This window comes from Ixodes scapularis, unplaced genomic scaffold (genome assembly GCF_016920785.2).
Source record: "Ixodes scapularis isolate PalLabHiFi unplaced genomic scaffold, ASM1692078v2 PGA_scaffold1__304_contigs__length_218370807, whole genome shotgun sequence".
NCBI classification, from domain to species: Eukaryota; Metazoa; Arthropoda; class Arachnida; order Ixodida; family Ixodidae; genus Ixodes; species Ixodes scapularis.
This window is the reverse complement of record NW_024609846.1, coordinates 147,508,484-147,529,036: the sequence shown is the minus strand read 5'-3', so window position 1 is coordinate 147,529,036 and position 20,553 is coordinate 147,508,484. Positions and strand designations below refer to the sequence as shown.

Below are 20,553 nucleotides of genomic sequence, written 5' to 3'. Positions count from 1 at the left end.
GCGTAGTGTGATATTTACGCACTTGTAGATGCCAGCAATCTTAAGGTCCCTCTTTCCTTAATAAAGATTTGTATCACTTGAAACATTTTTCCAAAGTAAAATACATTACGGTGCTAGTATATTCAGTAGAAGAGAGGTTGTGAATGTGCATGTTGTATACCAGCCGAATGCTTGTCGATGCTGAATGTAGCTACTTCACCACCAATGAAGATTCGAACGGCCTTAACAGCTTTTTCATCCAGCAGTTGTACCAATTTATACAGATTTTTTTTAACAACTCGCTCTATTGTTTTGGCAAAGAGATGTTTCCAACGGGCTGCTTTGCTGCCAGTTATGTTGCTGAAATTATTTCTACTGCGACAACTATTTCTTCTTTAAAAAAAGATGGCTATGCAATATAGAATAATTAAATGTATTTTGGTACATTGTGTAATCGTCAACTGCGCCAGCTAATATTTATATATATATCTGCTGAGTTATCTTTCATTTCTATTAAAAACAGTTCTTACTCAATCATCGTAACAGTCCAAGTCAAAACAATGGTCGGTGAATCCTTAAAAGATACAATGATCTATTTGGCGTTATCCCAGACCGGTGACTCATCGGGTAAGACATTATTAATTGACTAATTCTTGTTACCAGTGCATTGAAACTTGGGCCGACCGAAATTATTGGTGAATTCCACTCGTAGATCCGGAGCGCTTTCCAAAATCGGAGAGGGAGGCAAAATCCCGCTCCGTGGGACCCGCTCCAAATAGGATTTTTGGAGTGACCCCCTCTCCCTTCCCGCTCCCCCCTCGGCCGTTCAAAATGGCCGCTGCTCGAACTTGACAAGCCTCAGCCGACTGATCTTCCCTACGACCAGTGACTACAGTCACTGCTTAACTGCAGAAATAACACGCGACCCAGGCCGGCCGAAATTATACGTACCATCAAGCCCATGTCACAAATAACGAGGAAGACGTCTGCGTTCAGCACCGTCACATACCTTTCGGCCGCCACGAAACGGCGGGGCACGCACAGCGATTGCTATCGGTGGAGTTTATATTCCTGGTACGACCCTTATAAGCACACATGCCTCAAACAATCACTTGCACGGCCGTTGCCTAATCTGTTGCTTTATTGCACGAGAAAAAGCCGGCGGCATGCAGTGTAAAAAAATAAACAATCAGTGGCGGCAAAATGAAGAGGCTTAAGCTTGCGTCTCCCTCCTTCCGATTCTCGTTCTTCCTCTCAAGATCACAATATCAGCGCTTGCGATTTGCCACGCTCCAGTTCCGGGTTTGCATCCCCCCTCTACGCGAGGTAGAAGCGTTCGAGCCGTCACAATCCTGCGTAAAACGACCGACGCATCCAAGCAAATCCAGCTCGACCGACTCAACGCCATCGACGGCGCAGCCGTTCGGCCCACCGACCTGGTCCCGCTTGAGCCACCGCCGAGTTAAAGAAAATGACGTCGCGCGCTCTGTCAACTTCCACAAAGGGTCTCTGAAATCCCGCGGAGCAAGTTTGGCGAGGTTGGAGGCGGTCCATGGAGCAGGCGTTGCCAGAAATCTACAAGCGGAAGATGACCTACTCGAGTCAGATCTGCCAGCGGATTATGCGCTTCCAATTTAAGCGCTTTTGGAGCGCTCGAGATCTGCGTGCGGAATTCACAATAAGGTTAATTTACGTTTAATCAAATAATTCAGTGTAGCCGTCTGATTGAGGTGCCAGTGACTCTACTTACAAGTAGTCGATTACCTTCTTTAACTGAATCATCCTTGACAACGGACATCCGAAAAAGTGGGCCGAGTCCCGTTTTCATAAGCAAGCGTTCAAGTGACGGGCGTGCTTTATGATGGGTGCGCTTCGGTGACCAGGGATGCAGGTTATATTTCAGAAGAGTGGCCTCAACGGTTTCCTTCCAGACTTCATCGCCTGTATCTGCAATAATACGATTTAGCTTAATTTGAACCATTCGTAATTAAAGCTAAAATTGGTCCGCTTAGACCCACACAAATAGGAGGCTCATTGACCAGGAAATTAAAGTTGACGGCGAGAAAGCTAGTTATTTTTCGTGTGTTCCTACTGTATTGCAATGTTGCTGTTCTACATTTCCAGCTCTATGGCATTTTTGGATATTTCATGACCTTTATTCATTTACAACGTGTTTAGCAATATATTTTGCTTACCCTTCCTGATACGGTCTCTAATAAAATTATTGGTGTTTATTAATAAAACAGCTCAAATTTTCCGCAGACGACGCCCACAAAACATGAAGGTCCCCGTCTTCTACAGCGGCGCTCTTATCACCGTGCTGCCTTCGTTATTTTACGCTACAAAACTAGTCCCGGATTTTTCGAATCTTCACCTCGAATCTTCTGTAGAGTCTAGAGACCCATTAAACATTATTGAGTCATTTAAGAAATTTATTTTCATCGCTATGTATCCAGACTAAAAAAATGGGAGAGTAGAAACTATAGATGAAGCACTCGATCATGACTTTGGCACTCAATATCTGGCGAAAGTAGTCACCAGCACTGCGCATGCCAGAGCTTCACGCAGATATCATGTAATATGACCTTCGCATATGGCCTGTCTCCTTGTTTTTGAATATTATTTCACTGTTATATAAAGAACCTCGGACAAAAAATTTACTGATCAAGAGCCATGCAACAATAGTTTTACCCGATTGGTCGATATGTTTTGGCGAAAAATTTGTATGTCTTATAAAATTAAAGGCGCTAACAAAAACAAGGACAAAGAGGAAGGCGAATAGGACGAGCGCTAACTCTCAACTGAACATTTATTTAAAAACAGCTAAAGTAAACAACCTCCGATAAAAAATACACTGACCACTCAGTGACGTCACTCATCACCATGCGCGTCAATAAATCACTCTCTTTTATATGCATAAAAATTGACGGCTGGCTGACCCAGCCTTTAGTGCCCTCTTTCTTAATAGCAAGCGCTTCAAGCACTTCCCTCGCAGCTTTTTCACGGGCCCTCACCACGATCGTAGTATTTCGAAAGTTCGGCTGGCGCAGACAGTTCCTGCAATGCAGAGGCAAATGTCCTCCAGTTGTTTAGCGCAAAGACAGGTCGCGTTCGCGCAGCCTCTCATTTACGCACCGTCCTGTCTAGCCGATGTACACCCTACCGCATGTCAGCAATATTCTGACACCACGCCCACGTTAGATTCTACAAATCTTTTGTAGAATGCAAAAAAATTTGTGTCGTTCTCTTTGTTAGCGCTTTTAATTTTATAAGTCATGAACCAACTCGCCCGCTTCGCCACCTTAGTGTATGTGTTCTTTCCAAACATAATCACTTATAATATTTTAAGCCGCTGTAATGCCCAGATTCTAACTTACGTTATGTTTTAACGAAACGAGGCGTTATGTTGAAGACACTTGAGTGCCAAAATGATTATTTGCTTCCAGCTGTCGAAATGAGTTTGGCGTATGTCACGTTAATAAACCGCATTTATCTTGTGCAAAAAAAAACAATTTTCCCAGTCAGAACTTATCATTCATTTCACATAAAGCTCATTTAAAACAGTCAAACTAAGAGCATTCGAAAAGCTTTTAGTACTGTGGACAAACGTCTGCGTTTCGCCAGTCATTTGGCATTTTTTAGAAAGGTCTGGTAAATATCGGCGCCAAATGATACTGACAGTAAATATAATAAAAAACTGTCCATCTTTTTTTTTTCTCCTACTAGGATTAAATGACTGCGAATGAAAAAAAAGTTATAAAAATAATATTTTAGCGCCAACATAAGCTATTATACTTCGTTTAACATCACGTCAGATGAAGGCCACGTACAAGGATGCTCAGACAAAGATTACGTGTTGTCAGCGTATACATCCTGCGTGATTGTTTGAGACGTTGATAGCACACGCAGATGAAGACGGCGAACATTGTGACGTTAGTTTTTTGGTACTGCTTCAGTGGTTCCATTAACTTGTAGCATCTGTTGCGCCCTGACATGTTGTGCTGAAACAAAGTATGCTACCGCTATCCCGAACAAAGGTAACTGCAAACAAATAAATAGGCAGATTTTATAACTGTGATTGCACTTTAAAATGAAAAGGTATAATCAAAGTTTCCTCAGGCGTTGCAATTTTGATTATCCCTGGTCATTGTCTGTGCGCGCGCAGCCGCGCTGCAAAAACATGCAGGACATTCTTGAACAATATACGTACTGCAGAGAAGCAAAGCTTATGATCGCCTTAATTAAACTTAAAATGGTTGATGGCTCATATTTCTTACTTATTATTTCGGTAATGTCCGACAATCGTTCACAAGTGATATTGAACGCTAGGAGAAACCTGCCATTGTTCCAATTCTTGTGAAGAGTAAATCATTGCACTAGAAATAATATATTCCTTGCGACTGAAACAAGCAACTCACGTTTAAGCACGAAACTGAGATATGCGTTTCTTAACATTGCAGCGGTATAGACTAATCTGCGCTTGATTACTTTAGAGCAGAGGTCTCACACACGTGGCCCGTGGGCCACATGCGGTCCGCAACGTTCTGGGAGGCGGCCCACAAGCATCCTGCGGCTGCTAGTCCCCTCGAGCGCCATATGCGCCATAAACAATTGTCTTCAATCGTCACTTCACTTCTGCTCGAAAAGCTGCTGTGCTCAATCATTTTGCATTATTCTGTTTTATTTTGGACGAAGCATCGTTGCGTCTAAATAATTGCTTATCAGCCTTTTTTGTTTAAATCAAACGGAAGGACAATACCGCTAGTAGGGTATACGAGTGCGAGCTCTTTGCTCAAGGAGGCACATCGACTGCACGAATTCTTGCTCAGCAGAAGCTACGTCCAAACATGAATCGTTGAGCTCGGGCTTCTAGAAGTCAAAGAATACCGTGAGATTTAATGAATTTTCTTATATGGCTGCAATAAAAATCGCCAGGAAAGCAAAAGCTACCGTGTGAAAAAATACTTTTTTATGCTTTTTGAGACTATTGAATTCCTCAGGGTAATGTGCTGGGCCCGCTTTTTTTTTCTATCTGTATAAACGATTTACCTAACTCCTTGATTCGCCGATGACTGCGTTATTTATCGTCGGATCAGTAATCCATCGGATTCTACTGCCCTTCAAGACGACTTACTAAATATCAGCTCATGGTGTACTAACTGGCTTATGATGTTAAACTCTTCTAAATGCGAGCACGTTCGCTTCATTCGTCCCAATAATTCTTGTTTGTACCTCAGTCAATATCACATTCAAAATACTCCATTGAAATTAGTCTAATCTTACAAATACTTAGGTTTTCACCTAATCTCCGATCTGTCATGGAACATGCATATTAATTACATTCTTTCAAGAGCTAACTGTAGTCTTGGTTATTTAAAACATAACCTTAATTCTGCCCCATCTTGTCTTAAAGGACTAACATACGTCACGCCTGTTCGACCAATCCAGGAATACGCTTGCAGCATTTGGAACCCTCATTATTATTACTTATTTGCCTCACTGGAAGCACTCCAAAACTGAGCTGCTCGTTTGATTTTTTTCTAATTACTCGCGTCATACCAGTGTAACTAACCTTAAAACTCGCGCTGACCTTCATTCACTTGAGATACGCCGCAGGGTATCAAAGCTATGTCTTCTGCATAAAATTTACTACTCGCCATCCACTTCACTCATCACTTCTCTCTCAACCGTTTTATGCTTCAGCCCGCATTGATAACTCATGTAATATTAAACTTATTTCTTGTAAGTCATACTTGTTTTTCTGCTCGTTTTTGCCATCCGCCATTGCTGACTGGAACGACTTGCCCGATTACATTTTTGTCAACGTAATCAAGTTCTTTTTTGATAAGATTTAACTACTTTTTGGGGCCCTTGATGTATGTCTACTTAAGTGTGGTTGATTTTGTTGTTTTTGTGTTCTGTACTTTCGATTTATTCTGCTTTGTATCTCCTCCCCCCCCCCCCTTACATAATGACCCTTGAGGGTGTGTAAGCTATTTAAATAAATAAATAAATAATTGTGCGATAGGGCAATGATAGTGTGCTTGCTCTCGTTCTATTGAAAACTACCAGTACTGAGGTATGATGGTGTTTTAAATTGTTTTATAACATCAGGAGTTGTCTCAATGATGTCGTATGGGCAACTAAAAGCTAATAAGAGCAATACGATGAGCTTACAAAAAGCAGAAAACGCAAGGTTCCTTATAGTCTACAAAAATTACTGAAGTGCCGCGATGACCGCCCGCTGCATTGTAACGTAAAACACACGTGTTTGTTTTTCTTTTCTAATTTGTTTCCCAAAATTTTTGTTTTTTTACTATATATCTTTGTTCTATACTGTATATTGAACGATGAGTGAGATGAAGGTGTAACTTACCTCGTAAACATGCCTGAAATGCCATTTTAACCTTGTCCTCAGCTGTTTGCCTCCAGGGAAATATACCTTTACTTGTTAGGAGAGCTATAAGTATACAGGTGAATACAAGTTGGTTTTAGTTATGCTTCATATGCTGATGCCTTTCATTGTGGTCGTGACATTTACAGCCAAAAGAACACAACTCCAATCAGATGTACGTCGGAAAATACAAACATAAACATCGCTCTAAGATTCACATTATATCGCCTCTGGGCCTTGCCTTGGTGCTAAGTCCTAATTAAAGAATGTATGCAAGCGTCAATCAAAACAAAACAGTAGCGAAAATAACCTGCTCTTATCAGGTTGTTTCAGTTCCTGTATGCAAAATAATTACATAGATATTTGCTCTTATTTTGCAAACAAATCTGAAAGGTATCAAGAAAAGTTCAATCACCCAATATTTTAAAAGGGTTTATTGGCCTGTTCCATTCAAAATTCGCGGATAAAAATAAGATATTGAATGAAGAAAAAAATTATGAATACATACATATCTTTCATACATAATTTGAGTATATTTGGCTTCTCAAAAAGCACTTAGAAACACGAATCATGTGTCCCACCTGGGGAACAAAACGCTCGCAGCAATTTATTTTATAAAAAAAGGTTTCGCCATCCTCATTTGTTTGTTTGGCGCGTTCGGTGCACCTTGGCTATTTTTGTGCGGGGTTCACTTCTATATATCTTGTGTCTAATGCTTATTAAGCGACTTTGTATGGCTTTATGAAGGCTGTTCGCTGCTACGACGTCACTGTCCTTACAGAAAGCGGAGTCCCCTTAATCGAACTACACTCGTGTCCAAATGATTATTAGGGCTCAGATTCGCAATGCTAATGCGGCAGATAACAATAAGCCTTTTTGCTTTCCTACGACTTCGGGTAGCAATTATACAGCATGTAAACTAACGCTATTAAGACATTTAGATGACCCTAAAATATTGTTTCTCGACGTATCGCGCTGCGATTTACTGCAGAGGTGCAAGCAAGTGGTAGAAGTTTGCAGTGAAAAACGTCACAGAATCAACTGACTTCATTCAATAGAAAAAAAAAACAGAAACCTCTTGTGAGCAATCCACGCCATCACTTCGCAGACGATGCACGCGTAGAGAGAAGTGCTGCCGACAGATGGCGTACGCCGCGTCCAGAGCAAGCAAGTCGATTCAAGTTCTTTTGTGGCATCGCGCGTGCATCAAACCTGAATTGGCCGGCGCTCTCTCGACGCGGCATATGCCGTCTGTCGGCAGCACTTCTTTCTACGCGTGCATCGTCCGCGAAGTGGTGGCGTACTTTACTCAGAATAGGTTTGTTCTTCTTTTGGACGAGGTCAATTTATTCCTTGATTTTTTCGCTGTAAACTTCCACCCCCTGCTTGCACCTATTTTGTAAATTGTAAAGTTTCTGGTTCATAAGCCGATTTTCGCGGTCCGTCTAAATTTCCTTAAGCTTGTTTATAATCTGTACATATAACTGCTAACGGTTTCTGTATGCTTTCAAAGATGCAATAGCAATTAGGATCATTTGAACATCTTCGGACGTTGAGTTTGGCACCCTCGGTCTGACTCAGCGCAGAGCCACCGCATGGCGCGTGACGTTGATCCCTACTTTCCGCGCCTGCGTCGCACTGCACACGCCTCCTTCGGCACGGACACGTGGGCTCTGAAGCCGACACAGGGCTGAGAGATCAACGCCTCGGGCGCTCTTCGCCGCTTAAGTTTCAACTTGTAGCCCTATGCTAAATAGCAGGACCAATCGGGACCAAGGGACAGGGACAACTCCATTTGCTGCGCCACTGACCAATAGCAGCAGACGGCGTTGTCCCTGTCCCTTGGTCCCGGTTGGCCCCTCCGTGTAACATGGGGCACCTGGACTCGTGTGCAAAGAAGACATTTCTCGTCCCGCGCCTCCTATGAACTTTTATTTTATATATACTATGTCACGGCTAGAGCATGAGGGCGAGCGTCGATTATTCAACAACAGTATGCCCACAAATCTTTAAAGGGTTACTCGTAGCTTTTTGATTAATAATCTAGCAAATTAACTCGCTTCGCCCTTTTTATAGTGGCCCCTTTACCATCAGCCTAGTTCCAGGTCTACAAGGAACCAGACGCAATTTCCCTTGTTTAGGAAATTGTGGTCCCACAAAACAAGACGCATAAATAACCGCACAAAAACGTGATGTATCGAAGCTAATGTGCTAAAGACGTACCAAACAAATCTGAAGTCCAGCAGAACCCAAATGAATGAAATATGCCGGAATAAAAACTATTCACCACCAGTTTCCTCCAAGGTGTTCTAACGTTTCGTCTCTAAGCAGAAACTCCAATGAACCCTTGGCTACTTTATTGTCTCTCGTACCTTCCGGGAACGCAGAAATATAGAGAGGATGGGCTCACTTGATATAGACAAACACGCGAAGATACAGATGGGCACTTGTAATGCACACGCATACTCCAATGGCGAGTTGATACTTGAGGATTCGTGACGGATCCGCGCAGGCGGAAAGTGGGTTTTGGAGCCGGGTGGCGAAATCAACTCGTCGCTGGCGGAAAATATGGAAATAAGTCCCGGACTGATTCAAACTTTCCGGCAGCGACGAGTCGATTTTGCCACCTGGCTCCAAAATCCACTTTCGGCATCTACACGGGCGTATTCGCCCGCGAATCCGAAAGTGTAAACACGTCATAAGGATTATAACTGTTGCAGCGTATGGAGTAGCACGCCGGTAACATCAAACTAACGCATGTAATACTTGAAAAAACGGTATATTACGTACGTTCTGCCGGACAAGTGCAACAATATGTAGTAACGCCAGTAAGTATGTGTTGACAGCCGTCACCTTCAGTGATGCTAACCAACGACACTGCAGGTAGCTCCGTCAAGGCACGATAGTGGGGAAAAAATGGAACTGTTTGCATGTGATGTGTCGATTTTATTGTGTTGTTGACGAGAAGTTGATATTAAAGAGAACCTAACTAAGTCTAAGCTAAGTGTAATTGATTATGAATATAACTTTTATTGTATAAACATTACATACCTTTCTAAGAGTAGCTTTAATATTTAAACATATTGAGTTCTATTTTTCTATATTTCTAGGGTTTGAAACTCTGGAGTTAGCGCATTTATGCATATTAAAACTTTTCCAAGACGCAGGCGAGAAGTATTATTTTTGTCAGGGTAATGGACCTCATATTGCTAATGTAATGTATGCTCACAGAACACGTAACTAAAACCTCGATCCAATAAGTAAGATATATTTCGCATAACGTAATTTTTTCTTTTTTAGGTCTTGAATTCTCTCGATTTGAACCGACTTGTTTATTTGGCCTTTCATAGAGGACACTCACGCATTAACTCGGCTTGGAGCTTTTTCTCCGGATCATCTGTTGTGCGACCCTTGTAGTCTTTCGTCCCAGTAGGCAATGCCTTGCAGACATAGTCGTAAAAGTCGTCGCATGGACTGGCTTTGTGTCTTTTGGAGCCTAAAATTATAGAGGCTAAGAACAGAAAGGCGATCAACTTTAATTTCAGATGCAAAATTACAGTCAAAATGCGATTAGAGAGATTAAAAAAAAAACTTTTTGGCAAGGAATTAACATAAGTAAGTGGTTAAAATACCGAACTCTTGAAAACAGGAGCTACGGGAAAACTGAATGTTAACATATATTCAAATTTTAATTTGTTGCAGATGTATTTAGGCGCTAACATCTTCGTAAAATACCGAAAAACATACAAGCTGACCGCTTTTGACCACATGTATCTACCAATCTATCACTTAACTTACTAAAAATATTATCAAAATTATAGATCTTATGATCAATCACGATCATGGAAACTGTCAGGTTCAACGGAAGCCTATCATTTATTCTATAGTTTTACTTATTCTGTGTGCATCACGGGCTAGAGCGGAACACTCGTTATCTTAATACCACGTGCGTTCCACCGCATCGTTCCTTACAACATTCCTCCTCCTCGAAATGTGAATAGTCGGTGACTGGTGGGGACCACGCAGGGAGTAAAGCATGCATACACGCATAAAGTCAACGAACAACGCAAAGAAATTGTAGACGAATACCGGAGACAGGAAAGACGCTGACCGTCTTTTCTGTCTCCTCTATTCTTCTACAATTTTCTTACGGTGTTCTGTCTTTTCTCCTGTTTTCTTCTACAGTTTCCTTAAATTGCTCGCTGACTTTAACCATGTATAATGCTTACCAACTAGCCCAACTCATCACCCTTCTACGGGAGCTCTTCCCCGAGAACTTAAACTGCCTCAACGGACGACGAGTCTCTCAGCTATAGATGAAAACTTTAGCCATTGCAGTATAACTGCTAGCCTGGGGTCTTTAACGTGCATCACGCAGTAGTGATGCACAACCGCACTCCGGTACGATGCTCATCCAGATTTAAAGGGGCGGGGGTGGGAATTGAGCCCAGGATCCTGGGTTCTGCAGGGCGAGCTTTCGCTCCACGTGTTCCGAGCTGGTGTGCGCTAGCCCCCTCGGCCACCGATTCTCCAATTACCAAGCAAAATTCGTTGGTGCAGAGTTTTTTTGGTTACTACGAGGTGGGCTGACGTACGAGCCGCAGGCTTCGCTGCGATTCCATAGTCGACGCACTTAATATGTACCAATTTTCTTAAACTAGACAGCCTACTTTAGCCGCACATGGCTTCTTCTGCTCGTTGAAGTTACGTTCTCGAGTAGCTTTGGCCTACTATTGATAACCGACATGAACTGAAGGGTTTGTGAAGGTTTAACTGCAAACCTCTGTGCCTCCGCATCCAGTTGGTCCCAGTCGTCCGGTTTACGTTGAGTTTCTCATAAGGTACGAAGTTATCTTCGATGGCAAGGTAATCCTGGCGTGTACCCAGTCGTCGCGCTCTCCGACTACCCCATGGAAAAGGCTATTTCGACAATGGGTCAGACGCAATCTCGGCAATTGTCGCAGTATTCAAGGAGGCACTCCTTGACGGGGCAGCTGTGATGCTCCACGACTTGACCCACTGGGCGATAGGGAACTAACTGCCTGGTGTTCCCAAACAGCCCTTCGCTTCATAATCTCATTCAACATTGTGCTCAAAAATTGATTTCCATTGTCGCCCGAGACAGAAGCCGGAATACCATGACGAAAGACGTCAATAATATGGTCGACTACACTGTTGGCAAAAATAACACGTCCAGACGTGTAAACCGTTTGACGAACACGTCAAAATGTGTTCGTTTTACACGCAGCCATGTGTGTTATTCGTCTACACATGATGTACCGTGTAAACTTTAACATGATACACCGTGTCTGCCTTCCGCGAAACACGGCGGCCAGCAGCCGAGAACAGACGAGAGACGAGACCAGCGAGTCGCGCGCCTTTCAGCCGAATTGAGAGCACACAGGACGCGTTTGTTTCGTTCGATATCTTTTATACACAGTAAACAGTCTCCAAGCGGCGGACTTAGCTACGTGCAAAGGTACGTACGTGCGTCGTTTGCGGTGTCGGGACTCGGTAGCTACGACGGAGCCGCTAGACAAATAAACGAACGCCGAACTTACATAGATCAATAACTCGAGCAAATAATTTGAAATCGGGCAATAACTTACGCCACCTAGCGAGAGTTCTAGCAGCCCATAAAAAAGAAAACGAGTCTGTTAATACGCTTCAAACGATCACGAGCAGACACCAACCCTACATGCATCGCAGACAAAACGAGTACCACGTACTACAGATCACCGACATATACACAAACACAACAACGACACAGCGCCCGAACTTCCTACTCAACGTGCTTTCCTCCCCGGGGCGTATATAAGCTTGACCTGTGCGGGCGAGCTCTTTGGTCGCTGACCGTTAGACAGCCGTATGTAAGAACTGCTTGTATTTAAAAAGTATGGAGGCAAAATCTATAATAAAGTCGCCGACACACAGCCTATCTCTTTCGCGGTCACCCGGACGAGTCCCTTTTCCGAAAGCGGGAAAATAAGAGGCGAAACCTCCTCGCCTGTCAGCAGTGATCCGCATCCGAGCGGGGGAACGTAAATCGGTCCCCCCCCCCCCCCCCCCCCCCCGAGAGAGAGTGAGAGGAGGGCACCCCCAAGACAGGGGACCCTCCGCCTCACGAACAGGTCGGAGCTAACGGCGAAAGCGGCCGAGCGTTCCGACCCGCGGCCGTTATCGCAGCCATCGGGGAAGGGAGACCAGAGGAATCCTACAAACTACACTGAAGGAGTTGCACGGGCATGAGCAGTACAAACTTGTAAAGTTCGGTCATGGTCTCCCATTTAAAGCACTGAATCCTTCAAACCTCGAGAGGCAAAATGTGAAACTTGCACTCACGGTCTTTAACAACTTTGTCGCTGAGGCAATGAGAACGCGTGGCAAGACATTGAATGTGCCATATGCAGAGGGAACTGCCGATTACATTGAGATCATTGTGAAGTGGCGGTCTATTGTAAATGTCTAAGCTCCAACGAAAGGCCGTCGATTAAAAGATGCTCTCCAAGAGCCCATTACGTCCATGGATGGTGTGCAGGTTGGCTTCCTAAGCACGTTTGCGGATTGGCTTGAGACATGGCGAAACCTGGAGACTAGCACAGGCCTGCTAACGTCGGACACCCAAACAGCACTACGACTGACTTCGAACGGCCTGGTCGAGCTGTCCTGATACTGCCTTGAGGAGCTGGGTTTTGAGTACGCCCTGTTGGGGAAATTTCAGACGGCCTGTCTCAAAGAGCGATTCGGAAGGTACAGGCAGTTCTCAGGGTCGCAGTACCATATGTCAATCACACAAGTATTCGAGTCAGAAAAAAAAAATTGGCTACCAGATTCTCTTAGCTTTCCAAGCATGGCAGAAGCACACGAAGAGATTACACCACCCAATGAAGAGGAACTGCTGCTGCAGTACACTGTCAGTGTCACCGTCAATGACATAACACTGAAGGAGCCTGAAATGCCAGCCATTGCCTACGTGGCTGGATTTTGTGCACATGCTGCTCTAAAAAATTTAACTTGTGATGCATGTGCGGAAAACCTTACCGTGCAGACAAGAGAAATGCAAGCTGAGAGAGACGTGCTGATCGAGAACCTCTCGAGAGGTAGTCTTAATTTTCCTCGGCCATGCGTACTGAATGCAGCATTGCACACGCAGATTGTGCATGAAAAGCTCACTTGCAGCAGCATAAATAGGCGCAACTTTCTTGGAGGCGGAAACCAAAGTGGGATCCTGTTGGGGCTAGTGAAGTGCCATTTGTCAAGTGCGGAAGATGAAGACTTTGATATGTGCCGTAACGGGCATCACCCAGAGACAGTGCTGTCCTATGTACTCTGTGCTGCTGCCAATACTTTGCTGAAATCTATGTGCAGCAACAAAATGACCAACTTCGTACAGAAAAGGGTAAAATGAAGGCACGAGACTACAAACCTTAAAATGAAATGGACGTGATTGCAGCAATGTACAAAATCGGGTTCCTAGAGAATTACTTACTATTATTCAGTTTGATGTACAGATGCAGTAATGTGTTAAACATATTTATTGTTCACTGTTATGCAAGTCGACAACCCAAGAATTAAGTATTCTTAAAAAGTTCACAGCATACATTGCTTTGATTTATGACAAAAAGCACATACAAATTCGTACATGTGCTTTCTTTACTTATCAACTCAAAAAAAATAAAAATGACACAGTCAATGGCTCCCTTGTATAATTTTATAACCTAATGAAACAAAGCACGAGTACCAATTTGTTCAAAAATATTTCGAACAAATGGCAAAGTTCTGCAATTTGATTACATGCATATTTCCACATACCGACCATATCCTTCACTTCTCTAGGGTTTTACCAATTCCTAGCTTCTCTTCAAAACGGGAAGTTTAGATTTAAGCGGCATCCGTATTAAAAGTTCACTTCCCAACACTGCTTTCTGACACTCAATAGGCTTCTTCAATCGCTATGAGATTAATTAAATTCTGGTATCAGATTAGGTGTTTGAGGTAGTATGCTGTAAACCAGCTGTTTTTGTTAAGAGAAAGTGCCTAAAGAAAATGCCCCAACCGGTACGCCACCGTAAAACATACAACTGGGTGCTCAGATAGGAATATATGACCGGTAAAACCAACGAAGACACGTAAAGGACATTCCACAATTAGTACATCAACAGAAGACATAAAACAGAATACCCAGACTAGGAATAGTTTACCGCCAAACAAAGGAAACAATGCACGTTATGCAGACCGCTTTGTGTCAGTTTGACTATTAAAACAGGAACGCCTACGCATGAAGGATCAACGCGAACGTTTGCAGCGTTGAGCATTATACCGAACGTTAATCTATATTCGTTTCACGGACTTAAGCCAACTTTCAATATTACAGTATAACCATAGAAATAAATCGGGCTTCAGAACTTTCGATAACAGAGCACAAACGGTACAGAAACTAGCAAGGCGTTTTTGGTGCGCCCTATATTTTCACACCATTGCTCGCCAAGCTTCCGAATTTTAAACTTGGCTGGACTAAATGATCTCAAACGTGACAAAAAGAAAATTTCCCAAAGGATATAACGCCCCACCTAAGTAATGATATCCTTTTAGAGAAATTGCATCGAAACCTGAGCTCCAAAGAACTGCGTTGAGTCTCGCTGCTCTCGCACATGCAGATCACAGATCGCGGAGCACGTAGACGTTAACGAAAGCACACGCGCACACACGCGCACACACATACACCGGATATATTTCTTGCTCCTTCCTAGTTCACTCCTTTCGGGGAGAACGAGGCGTAACGAGGCTTAGCCGTAGCCAGCGTAACCGCTTTGTTTCACCTTTCTATTCTTTTTTCGTCGATACCGCGCCAAGACTTCAGCTCTGAAGAACGAAGTTCACGGACATATACAAGAGAAAGCTGGACCGCCGTTGCATTTCTCGTTACGGACGAACAGTGATCACCACAGTGGCAGATAGCACGTCGAACCCAACAGCAAAACCGGGCATGACTGATATGGCGACGGAACTGACGGTGGATCGGAGTGCGTGACGTCACGCAGGAAATGAGCGGGCCTTAGTCTGTAGAGGGTGTTGACCGAACCCGTTGAACCTCAACCCGACAACAACCAATTTGCGCTCCGTGTTAGTGAGAGTTCCCACTGTCAAGCCCCGCACCACACACACCACGAACATTTTAGCTCTTTTTCGCATCGCCGTGTTGCACCAAACAGAACGAGATGGACGAAGTCAACGCAGCCCTGGCTTGAACCTTGGCTTGTGGTTGCGCACTCGTGGACCCTGTGACTCCCTTCGCTTTCAAAGCACACACGACGATTACGAATGATACTTTCCGTCTTCCGGGAACATCACAGTGGCACTTCTCTGGTCACGTTTTCGCGACATGTGCTCGCAAACTGACGAGCTTCTCGAGTCCCGTCAAACCAAAACAGTACGGGCGCCATGTTAAATGTGCGTTGTTGTCAGATTTTTACCGACCAAACGAAAACAACGAAAGCAAACCGGTTCTGGCTTCCAGCGTACATCGGCGTTGCGCCGTGGCTAGATTTTTTCTGTCAGCTTTAATTTAAAGATAACCTGCAGATGCAGCAACACTGATATAAAGTTTCAATATGGTGGCCACCACGGAGCGCCGTAAATTATGAGGAGGGTGCTTGGGAAGCGGCGGCACCTTCGCTTGCAGTTGAAGGGTTGAAGACAATACGAAACCCACAGCAATATCACGTGTTCAGATCGAGGGCACGCTTTTTATATCCATTTTAACTGTTTAGAACGAGTAAGTACAGCCATAACTTTATTTGCGTAGTGTAAGAAACTATTCTCAAGATCACTAATATAAATACAAGCATGGGCGAGAAGAGGAAAGCCGCATTGCCATCGACCAGATTCAATCACATCGAGCAAGGTAAGCGCGGGGTTCGCCCGGTTCGCCCCGTCCCGGGACATGGCGTAATCGCTTTTGGTGCAGATCTGTCCCTGAGAAATGTTTCTTTCCGCGGCATTTGTCTTCACGGTCCTTTCCAGGTGTGTCCCCAAGCATCCCGGTGCTTCGATAGCTGGCAATGCTGCAGTCGTCGCCGGGGGTGATGCGTGTTTTTGAGGTCGGGTACACGGATATGCGTGTATGACCGAACGAAAACACGTTTCTTACAACCTCAAATGCTTTTTGAACGAAATATCCAATACTCAACGTGTAAATTTATGGTAAATTTGTGTAAATAGCGTATTTTTCACCCCAAATATTCACGAAATACACGGGACTTGCTAACAGTGTATGTTACAGATGGTAACTATCCATAATAGATCAAGTTCGATGTATCATTTCCAAATTTGTCCAGGACAACCCGCAAGTACTTGTGTCAGCGTGGTGTAGAAGGGAGAGAACCAATTACGACGACCCTCAGCTCTTCCATCTGTCATGGCCCACTGGCCGTCCATGAAACCTTTTGGTTTCTGATAATGTTGCTGCGCTCACTGACAAATCTGGCAGCTCCTCACATACCTGGAAATGTGATCCCGCATTCCACTGCAAACAAAATGACTGGAGATAAGGTTTAGTCTTAACGGAGGGGTGATCGTGTTCTATTTCCAGTACTAGTGGTCTTGATTGTGCTAGAATTTTGGTATTCCCTTTTCCCTTCTCATTTGCACTAGCAACCCGCTTGGCCCAATCTTTGTGGTCTCTGTAAGGCCCCGCAATATGGTCTCGTATCCTACCCCTGCGTTGGGGCGGCTCCCAGTATGTGAGCTTTCAAACGTGTAAGCAGTTGATCTTTGAGCCAGCTCTCTAAGCTGTAAACATGGCATGGCGGTGTCATGTCCTTTTTTTTTAGAACAGCCGTCGTCTTAATGTTTATTCCGGGTTCTGAGTCGGGCGTTGCCAAGGGGAAGACTAACTGAGAAAGGACGTGGCCTGGAACATCGAACTTCTGTGATGGAACACGGCTAACCTCGCCGGCAGGGACGTTTGTGCTTCGTCTCCTGCGCAGGATTTTACAATCATATATCTTCACTAAGACAACCCGCCGCTTTACCCACGATGTTGATTTATGAGTGGTGAACATCAATGAGATAGAAGAATCGTCACAGTATATCTAGAACCTGGTGTACTCCAGGCACAGTCGAAATGTCTCTACTGTCGCTCTACTGCTAGACATTTCCATTCCTCAATAGTGCAGTTTTTCTCTAGGACCGGTGAGAACGCGCCTAATAATGAAAACTGACTGCAAGGTACCGGGGTGCTCCTCTAGTAAGACAGTACTGATTCCCGTTCCAGAGGAGTCCGTTTCTACGACAAACGGTTGATTCAAGACTGCAAGTTGCACCACCACGTCGCAGGCCAGTATCATTTTTGTTTCGTCCTTCTGTGTTTTATTATTTCTGTTATCTAGTATCCTTTTAAGCTTGTCAACTTAAGTATGTTATCGATCCTTTCACAGTCAGAGCTGGTTCTTCTTCAGAAGATCAGTAAGGGGTTAAACAATGATCGAAAATTGAGAGATGAAGTTCCTGTAGCAACCGACAAGGCCGAGGAATGCCTGCAACTGCTTGACGTTTTGCAGTGGAGGGTACTCCAAAACCGCAGACACTTTATCTGGACGAAATCGGGACAGGAAATGCTAGACATCTGGACACTTTCCCGGACATTACACACTTCTGTGATTGCGCTCAGAGTGTTTATTTGCGCTGAAATATTTATTATTATTTTTTTTATTCCAAAACACACGTTCTATTCTCGTCCGTTGAATTAATGGTCAGGAACATCTGAAGTTCGAATTTTGCTTAGGCTGTGCCTTTTCTCTGTTAACAAATTCTTAAGGTCGATGAACGACCGCTCCATACACAGAGACAAGCGGAAAAAACCTGAGTTTCCGATGGGCATCCAAATCATCAAGTACATATTTAATGGTGAACGTACGCATCTTACATCAGTGTTGTTTTTTTGTTTTTTTTATGCGGTTTACGAATTTTGTTTTTCGCAGAGCCGTCCAACGAGGACGCGTGAACAGGAGCACGCAAAGGAAATGGCGGCGTGTCGCAAGAAGCCATCGCAGACCAGTTGAAAAGCGCACGCTTCGTCTGGTAAAGACGCTGAGTTAAGACGACTCGTCAGCACTTACCATTAGGAGCGTGCGCGGCACTATCGTTCAATGGCGTTGTATATCCAGCCCTTTAGAAGACAGTGAACGCAGCCGGCTCACATAAAGCAGCGCATGCAGTTGGAACGCGCTTGGAGTCACTGGCGAAAGGATGCCACGCTGGCTCCTGGCAGATACAAAAATAGTATCAATCGGTGAAAGGCGCACTGTATACAGGCGTTTCAGTTAAGTTACTTGACGCTTAATGAAAAATCGAGACAATCTCGACACTACTGAATCTTTCGGGCCACTCAACGTAAAATCGGGACAATTCGAGACAACAAAGTGGATGAATTCAAAATGGAAATTGTACTAGTGGCTGACACTGTTACCGGGACAATTTTCCAAATCGGTACATCTCCCGGAAATCCCAGCTCAAGGTATGACTTAAAAAAATGAGTGGTTTACGTCCAATCTGTGTCATGGTTGATGGTAGATGCCACAGCCGTGAGTTGAATAAGCACGTCTTGCAGAGGCCAGTGGTCTTCAAGCGAGGATAAATGCATTAGGACTTCGTCCGAAAATGTCGTGCAGAACTTACGTGTGGGTGCAGCTAAAGCTTCGTCAATGTGTTTTGAAAGGGTGCAGGCCCACCAGGAATTTCAAAAGCCATCCTCGAGAACTCAAATGTCTCCCGGTGGCATATGTAGGTAGTTTTAGTCACGTTTTCATTTCAGACGGGTACCTGAAAGTATTTCTGAGAGATATCCAAACTTGTGAATCACTGGACATGACCAAATTCTGCCAGTAAGCAGTCAGTACGGGGCATTGGTTACCCAGGATCACTTGTGTCAGCGTTGAGAAGCCAAGAATCGATTGGAAGACGGAATAATCCAGTGTTTTCCGACACCAGCCCTGGAGCACTGACCCAGGGGCTGCCACAGCATGAAAAAAGATTCTGATAGAGTAGCTTTGTTGTATACTCGTTTATGATTTCTTGCTTCTGCGAATTCATGGGTCGACGTTTGCAGTGAATGGGACGACCGTGTCCTGTGTCTATTTTGTGCTTACGTAAGACTAAATCTGCTTCCACTTGAAATAGAGTGGAAGTGGCGCCTTCTAGGCGAAGGGTAGCCAGGGAAAAATATCCGCCTGGTCCGGAATTTTATCCTAGAAACTCTCCAAGACAAACGAAACGCTCGATCAGCTAAGTTAACCAGGAACTGCCAGTCAGTAGAGCAAATGGCAGCCACTAGACGTCTAGAGTGCGCGAGTTGTGCTCCATTTCATGCGGAAGTAAGTTTTTTCATGCGTAAACAATTTTTACACCCAAGGGACTTCCCCTAAAACTTATCAAATGTATTATATTACGAGAACTCACCCAGTTCGGCAGTGCTGCACGCCGACATCGTTTCTAACGTTATCGTCCTGCGTGCAAATAAAACCTCACAATTCCCACGCACGCAACGCATCGGACGGGCCTTTGTCATCAAGCGGGAGTGATTACGTCCTTCGCCGTGCGTCGCATCAGGACCAATCAAAGTCTTTGACATCAGCAGTTAAAAAGGAACTGGTGACATCGTACTTCGCAACCCGTGAGAATTGAACAGCGTATCAAAACAAGACAGTGTACCCATCCAGCAGCTAAACGAATCACTTTTGCATTATTTATTCGTTTCTTGGCTCCGCTAGCGTCTTCAGTTGCCATTGCTCCCAATCCAAGAACACTGAGGCTATGTCCAGTACCGAGGGTGTTCTAAAACGTTGAGTCACCGATCCAGATATGCAAAAATGGTTCTATTCCAATGGCAGTTACTGCAGCTTGCCGGACGCTGTCGTAGATGCCGACCGGTTAAGCACCTGCCGGCGCTCGTTTCTCATGCACTGCCATTGAATCTGACCGCATTGGTGGCACCGGTAACATATTGCCGCGCGCAAGGCTGAGAAAGCAACGCTCGGTCACGGTCCTCCAGAAAGTTCCCGTTTATTCATGTACAGTCGCCGGCCATATGAGCTCCCCCGGCCGAACGCCGACCGGAGCAGCGAAAATGCCGCATGCGGCGCGTCGAGCGTTGCCGCGTTCTGGGAGCCGGGCTATTGGGA

General features: G+C 44.5%; 1 protein-coding gene across 1 annotated transcript in view; it reads right to left on the bottom strand.

The window, feature by feature from the left end:
- The window catches only part of LOC120843394 (neprilysin-1-like), a 105,496-nt gene that overhangs the window by 59,669 nt on the left and 25,274 nt on the right, over positions 1 to 20,553 (bottom strand). Inside the window, exons 2-4 of the mRNA XM_040214764.1 lie at positions 9,735 to 9,884; positions 6,356 to 6,439; positions 1,730 to 1,926 (exon numbers count right to left, since the gene is read on the bottom strand). Coding sequence (XP_040070698.1) covers positions 1,730 to 1,926; positions 6,356 to 6,439; positions 9,735 to 9,884 — 431 coding nt within the window. The remainder of the gene's footprint in view (positions 1 to 1,729; positions 1,927 to 6,355; positions 6,440 to 9,734; positions 9,885 to 20,553) is intronic.